This window comes from Apteryx rowi, unplaced genomic scaffold, assembly GCF_003343035.1.
Source record: "Apteryx rowi isolate R43461 unplaced genomic scaffold, aptRow1 scaffold_25, whole genome shotgun sequence".
In the NCBI taxonomy this organism is placed as follows: Eukaryota; Metazoa; Chordata; class Aves; order Apterygiformes; family Apterygidae; genus Apteryx; species Apteryx rowi.
The window spans coordinates 2,889,070-2,898,516 of NW_020448863.1; the positions used below are offsets into that span (position 1 = coordinate 2,889,070).

Here is a 9,447-nt window from a genome sequence, read left to right on the forward strand (position 1 = left end):
GCAATAGAGAGGGATGCCCTGATGTCTTCTTTCTTGACAGAAACGTAATAAAGGTCTTCCCTCAATTGCAAAAGGCCAATCTTTTGAAGTCAGCAGGGAGCTCCCTATTAACTGGCATAGGGTGAGCAACTAGAAACTTACAGCTTAGCCAGGTATTAAGGTCTCGTTATTAGATCTCCACAGTATTTCCTTATCATTTTTTTTTTTTCAGCAGTACTGCTACACATTGAGGTCAGAAAGCTCATTGTCACTGGGAGTAGCTTAAATGGAGTTGTCACTGATCAAGGGTCATTTTTATAGTAAAATGAGAGATGTCCTTCCCAGCATTAGAATTCTCTAGGGATTATGTTTGACACTGTGGTATTATGTTTTGAGCATAAAAATTAGATACATGGATTTGTCACTAAATTCATCTGTGCATACGTTTGTCATCCATCTGTTCATTGCAACTTAAACTTGTGGATGATGATTTTTTTTTAGTAAATTGTTAAAAAAAAAGTGCTAAAAGGGTCTGCTGGACCCTTTCAATTTAATAATGCATTGTTTAGATACTTTTGTAAATAATTTATTTCAGGGAAAATATACATAAGAAGATTAGAAAAAGATAGTTAGATATTACCTTCCAAAATTCTCTTGGAGATGTTTATGTGTGTGTGAATACATATATATACACATACATATACATAATATGTATGTGTGTTTGTGTGTATTTTTAAACACAAAATCAGCCTGATTCAGACACTCAGCTTGAAAAATGTCACCCTAATTGACTAAAAGTTAGTAAAAGTTAGGCAATATTATGAACAACGAAAAGTCTTATCACAGAAATTTGGCTTAAAATTAACTGTAAGCAAAGCTCCTAACCTCACCCTAGTGCATGTATGTGTGGGGCCATGCGCAAATGCGTGTGCACTCATGGGTGCTTTCGTAGGTGCTGGTCATGTACTGTGATCTGCATCTGCAGATGGCTGGTCCTCTGCAGCTCGAAACAGTCATCATAAAAGCTCCTTGGGGCACAGCACCAACTGCCCTCGCTCATTTGGGGGATAAGAGCTGTGCTTGGTGTTGTGAAGCCTTACAGTTGTATCAGGATACCTGATCTTTTTCTGAGTGCTTCAGCTACCAGGTCAGGGAGATTTGTGTGAGAATTCTACCCAACTTTATATAGGTGCATATGGAGGGGAACTGGTGCTTGCTTTCATAGTCAAGGAAAAAAGCCTTGCAGACTTGACCCACTCAAAGCTTTAAAACACAGATGGAGAGTGGAAAGCACTCAAAAGGTGTAAATCTTCCCTTAAGAATAAAAAAATTTCAAGACTCTTAAATCACATCTTTTTTGGACTTGGGCTTAGCACTGTGCATAGGTATCCATGCCTGTGTATGCATGTATTTATAAACATGTAAAGTACTGTCAGATAAACCTGTCACAAATATATTTTGTTCAAGCCCAAGATGTTTTTAACCGGTTGTATTATGTTGATTGATGATACCCATTCATACCTGTGCAATCAGATGCTGAACCTGCATAGGTGCCCTAACCTCCCTTAGCTTGTCTATGGTTGAAAATTCAAGGATCACAGTTACATACTCTTCAAAAGTTCATAATAAAACCAATCAGAAAGTTGGCTTTTGCATATTAGTAAGAAAATAAGTGAAAACAGTAAAATGAAAAAATCAAGGGTTTATCATCACAAAATGTGCCCTTTTTCAAAATTTATTTTGACAGCATGCTTTGTTTAATTATTTATGATACTTCAAAACATACCAGTAAATTATATTTTGTATATTTTGTAAAAACAATAAAGTCATAGTAATAAGAGGTATCACTGCAGGAGACAGCTATTAAAAATTTGCTAGGAAGAGAGGTGAGACTGCCAGGATTTTTGTTGTATTGAGTTTGCAGCTTAGCAAGGAAAAAAACATGACGAATGACATTTATGTATAAATATTGTATGTGTAACTGTATGCACAAATACTGTGCATCAAAATTTCAGTTTTTATAGCCCATATTCTGAAAAGACTTAGGTATGTGGTTAACTTCACCCACTGTTTACTGACCCTTTCACATGAGGAGGTAGGGATCTGCCTGCCCAGATCTGGCTGTAGGAGCGAGACTAGTGAGCTAGCAGAGTGACAGAGGAATTGGGCTGGGGTAGAGCATTTACACAACAATTTTGCAACACTGATTTGGATTTCTCTCTTTCTATCTGTCTATCCCTCTGGAAATATATCTGACTATTACTCAGTTCCTACATTGCAGGTCCCCTCACAGTATGTAAAGCAACTGTCAAGATTTGCTTAAAGTCTGTGAGCTTTTCAACTTTATTATTTGTAAATAAAAACAGTTTCATCAGTGGGAAATGGGGCTGGAGCTGTTTCTTTAAGCCACTGGAACTACAGCATGTTTGTGGTTAGAGGATCTAGATTTAGACAAACTTTTATGATCTTTTTCATATGCCAGAAAGCCAAGTATGCCAGTGGCTAAGAGGTAGAATTTGAAAGTAGACCTACATCTGGGCATCTTCCCGTACGAACTGCATAAGCTTTACCCTGAATTCTTACCATCATTCAGTGTGGGCCCTATCTGTTTCCATCTTATTCACTAAACCAACATTAGGAGGTGTTCAGTGTTTTGGCAGTCTCCACATGTTTATCACTATGTCATTTAGCCCAAATTCGAGGAGGTACCACATGTGGAAAGTTGGTGTCACTTTTTCTAGTCACTTCCCTTGCCAGAAAAAGCATGGAATAATTTCTTTGCTGCTCTATATAAAACAGTACCGTGTTAGACATGCCTGTGCTAGCTCCAGACCTACAGGTTACAAAGTCTATAGGACACATGAAGCGCCATGCAGGAATTTTAGTTCAAGCATAGAAACAGTATAGTCACACCAATATGGTGCTGCACCTAAGCTAGTAACAATATGGTTAAACTCTTTCCCATTCCAGACCCAACTGAAGGATCTCTGCATCTTATATGTTGTAAACATTACCTGAAGAGCTACCTGTTTGACTCCACAGTAATGTTTACAAAGAAAGCGACGTCCATTGCTCCTCTTCAGCATAAAGACATGATTACTTTCCAATCAGTTATCTGTAGGTGTCAGGTCAGGCTGGGTCTGTATTCGGTACCTGCCTGTTAGCCTTTCATTCCAGAAGCTCAAACTGCAGCTTGGAATAAAGCTTCAAGAAGCACTGGGAAAAATGATATCAATAATTAGAAGGGGCCTTTTTAGAAGGAACCAAACTATTTGCTTCCCCAGGAAAGGATAACTGTGCTTTCTGTATTGAGAGTCTTGGGGGCACAGTGAGCTAAGAGCAGCCTGACTAATAGCATGAGCTAAGTACAGTATGAGTAACCAAAAAAAAAGAGCAAGAGGAAGTCAAGCATGACATACGATGTTATGAACCCATTAAACTGAGAAATTATTCAAACTCTTTTCCTATTTTCCAATCAAGTTTTTCTTCTGGGCTTGGACCATTCCTGTTATTTGAAATGTATCTTACCCTGAAGTTCTTCTGTAGTTCATGGAAAAATAAGATAGGATAACTGGTTCAAGAAATTTTACTTTCTGCCCCCATAGTATGTCCTCTAAGCAATATTAGCTTATAAATTTCAGGAGGTTTATTTAAAAAAAAAAAAAAAAAAAGGTCCTCATTATTTCCCTAGCTCAAATACCTGCATTAACACAGGCAGTATGTCAGAGAGGAGGCCGGCAGCGATCAAGCTGTAGTGCAGCGATCAAGCTGTAGTGCAGCTCCATGGAGAGGTGTGCCAGTATCCCAGTGCTTTTCCCTTCACGACACATACTGAATTCTTTGTTAGGCTGGAGCTGGCAGTGTTCATCAGGACTGGGGCTTGGAGGGAGTTAACACCCCACTGAGACATATGGGATAGTTTATAGCTGTTAGAGGCATTGCTCCAGGGTCTTTGCAGGCTTGTATACCCAGCAGCATAGCATTTATGATCAGTTCATATTCTGCTTTTCACAAACGTGGCAGCTAGAAGGATACATTATTTGTCAGGAAAGATTAAGCTGTAGATATGAGCAGAGTTTATGCCTTAATCCAGCCTTGGTGGAGCACGGTGATTAGGTCACAGCCCATAGGAGCGCTGCCTTCTCTGGAACAGGATGTGGAAACAAGCCCGTGGCCAAAGGAAAGTGTAGGGGGACTTAGCAGAGCAGGCTCTGTGCATCTAATGGGTCTTTGGCCAGCCTACTAAAATATGCTACCTAGTTTTCTAAAAAGTGTCAGGGATTGCTCATTGGTTTTATTTCTCACCTGGAAGACATCATAATGTAGGTAAGTTTCAATAAACTATTGACTCAGAGCTTCCAATATCATCTTTATGTGCCACATGGCCATACCCAAGAGGTTTACCAGCCAAGTACAAGCAAGTCCTGACCCTTGTCTAAAAGCTCTGACAGATTAAAAGCCCAAAGCAATATGACCGTAGGTATCTTGTTCTGAGTGACCTGCTTGTTTTCCCTTCTTTCAGTGCTTGCAGATGAGTAGGATCTCATTTCTCGTTCTTTTTTGTGACAGGATCTCGCTGGAAAGCTATGACAAACCTAGAGAAGCAGCCATACTATGAGGAACAGGCCCGACTCAGCAAACAGCACCTGGAGAAATACCCAGACTACAAATATAAGCCAAGGCCGAAGCGTACCTGCCTTGTAGATGGCAAAAAATTACGCATTGGCGAGTACAAGGCTATCATGCGCAACAGACGCCAGGAGATGAGGCAGTATTTTAATGTTGGGTATGGGACCTTTAAAAACTACTGCTCATTTCAGCAAAAATTGTTCTTCTCAGGGAGAATTCGTAATTCACTGGGGTAAATGTTGTATTTTATGGGCAAGAATATTATATATTGCTAATGGAATACAAAACTTATACTTTAAAACAATGTGTTCTAGGAGAAAGTTAGGCAGTTTGGGATTTTTTGTTGGTTATGCTATTTACTCATCTTACAGCTTCAGCCACCTTTCTCATTACCACTCCGATCATGCAAAAAAAAAAAATCTTTGAGTTTTTCCAGTGAAATATAAGTCTTCCGATAAAGTCTTGTAAGTATTATTTATGATGGGGCCTCAGAGGGTATTTCCAAATGGATCTATGGTAGTGCCTGTTGATCCAAAAGCCACAAATACTAGCTTGTATTCAGTGCAATCTGTGGCAAGTGGTCTGCAAAAAGACTGCTGAACATATTGAACTTAAGCTGGAATACGAGTTTGGCTCAGTTAACTCATATCAGGCATGAAGTTGTCTCCTAATGTTCATCGTGATGCATTAGTCGTGCCAAGGAGTGTCTTCCAATTCAGTAAGTTAAATGCTTTGTGTTGAGTACAAATTTCAAGACAGCTGTTCAGATAAACAGCTAATAGATGAGTTTTATTTGATCAGATTAAAATCTGCCTAGAAAAGTCACATGTAGTTTCCTTCTGCAAATAGCCCTTGGTTTTGGTTACTGCAGATCAAAAGAATCAGAAGTAATCAACTATCCTACAATATTCTGTATTCACTCCAGAAAATTAAAAGCTACGCACTGACCTTAAAAAAAAAAAAAAAAGCAACAAAGCCAGCCTCAGAAAAGATGAAATTTTCTGTTTCGGCTCAGACTGAATTTGGAATCATTTTAGTATTAACTGAACTGAGTTGCACGTATCTCTAGTTAAGGGCTGGAAGTAGCAATAAAGGAGAGAATATCTGTCCAGCAGCTGCTAAGCGTCATCAGACTGTGTTTTAAACATCTACAATGTGCATTGTTATAATAAGCAGCTCAGCAGAGAAATTTGAGCTGCTTAACCCTGTGGCGCTGGCAGGTCCAGCGATCCCAATGGTAAGCATTGAAACAAACACAGGGAAGTCAGCCAACATTTGGCATCAAGAGATTAAAAAAAGAGGAGGAGGGGGGCCTTCTGGAAAAAGAATAGGTGGCAACAGAGCCCCCAAAACACTGCTTATCTGGTTAACATGCATGTGTCATCATGGGAAAAGAATTAACCTTGTAACACTCTGGATATTATTTAGCTTTCCAAGCAAGGCTGACATTGAAATCAAGACATTTCTGGAGATGATTTGCACTGGGACATTAGAGCACAGAACCTGGGGTGAAATCTTCATAGAAGTTACTGACAAAATGGGCAATGACTGCAGTGGGGTCAGCGTTTGATGCTGGGAGTCCCAGCACTGCAGTTTCATTGCTGGTTTTAGTTCCCCATCTGCTGCTTCACCCTGAGCAGGTCATTCAGGGCTAACTTCTAAACAAAAATCCAGCTCCTGCTCGAGCACCAAAATAAGGGATTGGGTTTTCAAGAGCTCTCAGTATGCCAGCTGCTGAAACATACTAAAAACCTGTCTGAAAGCATCACAATGGGAAGGATTGGGAATTTTTGGAAATTCTTGTGCTTTATGCTGTTCTGTCTTAGCATCCTTATCTTTAGTGGTGATATAGTAAGCTCACCTCACTAGACCACTGTGAACCCTAATATTCCAGTAGCTGAGAACTGCTTTGAGATCCTCTGCAGTGGACATCCTATGGATGTGGAAAAATACTATTCTTAAATTACTGAACGTTTGAAAAGCACTCTGAAATGTACCATTTAAGTGCAAAGTATTCCTGTTGTTAAATATTTAAAGCAATTTAAGTGTACTGAATCCTAGTTACAGAAATGCTGACTCCTGAAAACAAAGCCTTCCCATTGAATTAAGAATAAAATGCAAATTAGATCATCTGCCCACTTTAAGAGCTGTATCTTCAGCTGAGACACCTTACCCTTGTTTCAGAAACAAGGAAATAACAACTGTAGTGCAGAGGTCTCCCTTGGATGGCAGGCAGGAAGTATCCAAAAATACAGCCAGCAATTCCAAACAATTGTATAGCTCTTTGGCAGTGGAAAGTCTTTGAGGATCAGTGTAGTGTGCAAGACTTACTGTATAGTCAGGGCACAGCCAGGCAGGGGAACAGGGGAGGGTTTCATTCTTAATTAAGTATGTTCCTCTCAAGAGACTCTGCCCTGTCTCCTGTGGCAAGGCTTTTCAGTGCAGATGGACACACCACTGATGACTTTACAATGTGCAGCATGTACTGAAGAGTATTACTGCAATGGAATTACTTCATGCAGCAAGGAAACAAAAGGAGCATCAATTTTAAACCTCTAGGCTTGTTGGGACCCTGAAGCTTCTCAGGGAAACAAACACTGGTATAGCACAGCTAGTGTTCTTGATGCAAAAGGGATTTCTATGGCCTGGCATAATTCTTCTTTCATTACTGCAGACAGGTTTCCAAGGCTTAGGTGCTACATAAAGGCATCCTGTAGAGGATTTTCTCAAACGCTCATGTTGCTTGCTTGATTTATTTATTTTTATATAATACATGCTTCTGTTTTAAGTCTGTCTTTTCCCAATTTTATCCACCCTCCTTGAAAGGTTCTGCTTTTCACAAGTGCCACTCTCTGTGGAATGATCACTGTCCAGTGGGAAGCCCTTAGTGATCATCCTACAAACCCCTGTCATCCCCCCAAAGCCCCCTGTTCCTTTTCCTAGTAATAGCCAGGTCTCTGAATGAATATGGAGTAAACATTGCCCCTTCAGAGAGGGGCAGCTTTGCCTTCTCCTGATCCACTGGTACTTTCTGCCAGCACTTTCCCATTCCTGTGCAAACTCCCCAGCCCTCACCTCCTCTCTTCTGCTGGCAGTGTGTCACTTTTGTTTCTAGCCCTGCCAGCAGCTTGTGATTATTTCAGAGGAAGTTTGGTTAAGTTGGACCACAGTTGAAAGGATGTTTATTTGTACCTGGCGGCTCAGGGGATTCACAGTTTACCCAGTAAAGAAGTTTGCCTCACAGGTAGATGAGCTGCAACTGTGTAGTTCAGGGACAGATACAGATGTTTACAGAGACTGGGTTTCTTTATCAGTGAAGTTGGTTCAGGCTTGATGTTTGTTTCAAGAGCATCCGTTGGTGAGGTTGGAGTATTGGTATAAGGGTTGTCTTGTGCGGGCCGTCCAGGAACTCCCTCAGCATGGCCAAGAGCATATGCTGTGGACTTGCAAAGTGCCGTCTTACTTGCCCTCCCTTTACTCCTTCCAGTATTCAAATGCCCTTTTCCTTTTCTTCCCTGGCAGGCAACAAGCACAGATTCCCATTGCCACAGCAGGCGTAGTTTACCCAGGAGCCATCGCCATGGCAGGTATGCCTTCCCCACACCTGCCCTCCGAGCACTCAAGCGTCTCCAGCAGCCCGGAGCCCGGCATGCCCGTCATCCAGAGCACTTACGGCATCAAAGGTGAGGAGCCTCATATCAAGGAAGAGATGCAGACCGATGACGTCAACGGAGAAATCTATGACGAATACGATGAGGAAGAGGATGACCCCGATGTGGACTATGGCAGTGACAGTGAAAATCACATTGCGGGGCAAGCCAACTGATCAGGGTCCACATCTCGTGACCTACAGGACTTCAAGGAGAAAAGAAAAAAATAAATAAAGCCCCATCTGGTTTATCCTTGCCAGTGGCCAAGCACATTAACTTTCTCATACACTGACTGTTACTTTAACTGTTAGTCTTAACTAGTTGGGACATCAGCTGACTAATAGACATCAGCCTGCATCAGAAAAAAAAAAGGCTCAGAAGAAAGGAAACAAAGACAACGACGACAACAACAACAGAATGAAATAAGCTATGGGTAAAATAATGCCAGTAATTCAGCTGCTATACCCAAGCACTGAAGTCTTACCCGTCGACCTTTTATTATTATTTTTTTTTTTCAAATAAACTTTATGGCTGTTTGTTCTACAATGTTCTAGAAATTCTCACTCAGGTACACAGTGCCAACAAGTGGCTTGTGAATGTGTTTTGTTGTTTTGTGCTACAGTTTAAAGAGAAATAATTTTTTTTTTTTTGGTAATGCACCTGACAGGAAAGAAAAAAGATAAAATTCCTTTACCCCCTCTGTCTCCCCCTCCTCCTCCTCCTCCTCCTCCTCCTCCTCCTCCCTGGCAAATCTGGGTCAGAAGTGTATGTGTGTGCGTGTGCATGTGTGTGTGTGCCTGCGCGTGTGTCTGGCAAGGAAGGAAGTGGGGAGTCTGTTTCTGTTAACCCCAACAAGCAATTATTTCCTTTCAAGAGAGGACTTCTCTTCATCAGTTGCACACCATACTGAGTCTTTGAGCAAGTGCCAAATTTGTACTAAAGCGCTGAGCTAGTCCAATTTGCTTTTTGTGGTTGGTCTCTTCTTTTTTTGTTGTTTTCTTTTGTTTTTGTTTTGCTTCCTGCTCTGTCTTAAGTTAGGACAGTGTTGTTTCTTAGACAATCCCTAGAAGAACCTGATATACCAGCAGCTGGTGAGATTAGACATATATTTTTGGCTTTGGTTTTGCTTTTTAAAGGAAACTGTAGGTGCCGTTCTCAGGTGAAAAAGAGAGAGAGAGAGAGACGTAAG

General features: G+C 40.9%; 1 protein-coding gene across 1 annotated transcript in view; it reads left to right on the top strand.

Annotated features, from left to right (window-relative positions):
• The window catches only part of SOX5 (SRY-box 5), a 453,937-nt gene extending 445,464 nt beyond the window's left edge, over positions 1 to 8,473 (top strand). The window contains exons 14-15 of the mRNA XM_026066897.1: positions 4,549 to 4,765; positions 8,131 to 8,473. Coding sequence (XP_025922682.1) covers positions 4,549 to 4,765; positions 8,131 to 8,434 — 521 coding nt within the window. The 3' untranslated portion in view covers positions 8,435 to 8,473. The remainder of the gene's footprint in view (positions 1 to 4,548; positions 4,766 to 8,130) is intronic.
• Positions 8,474 to 9,447: the final 974 nt, after the last annotated feature.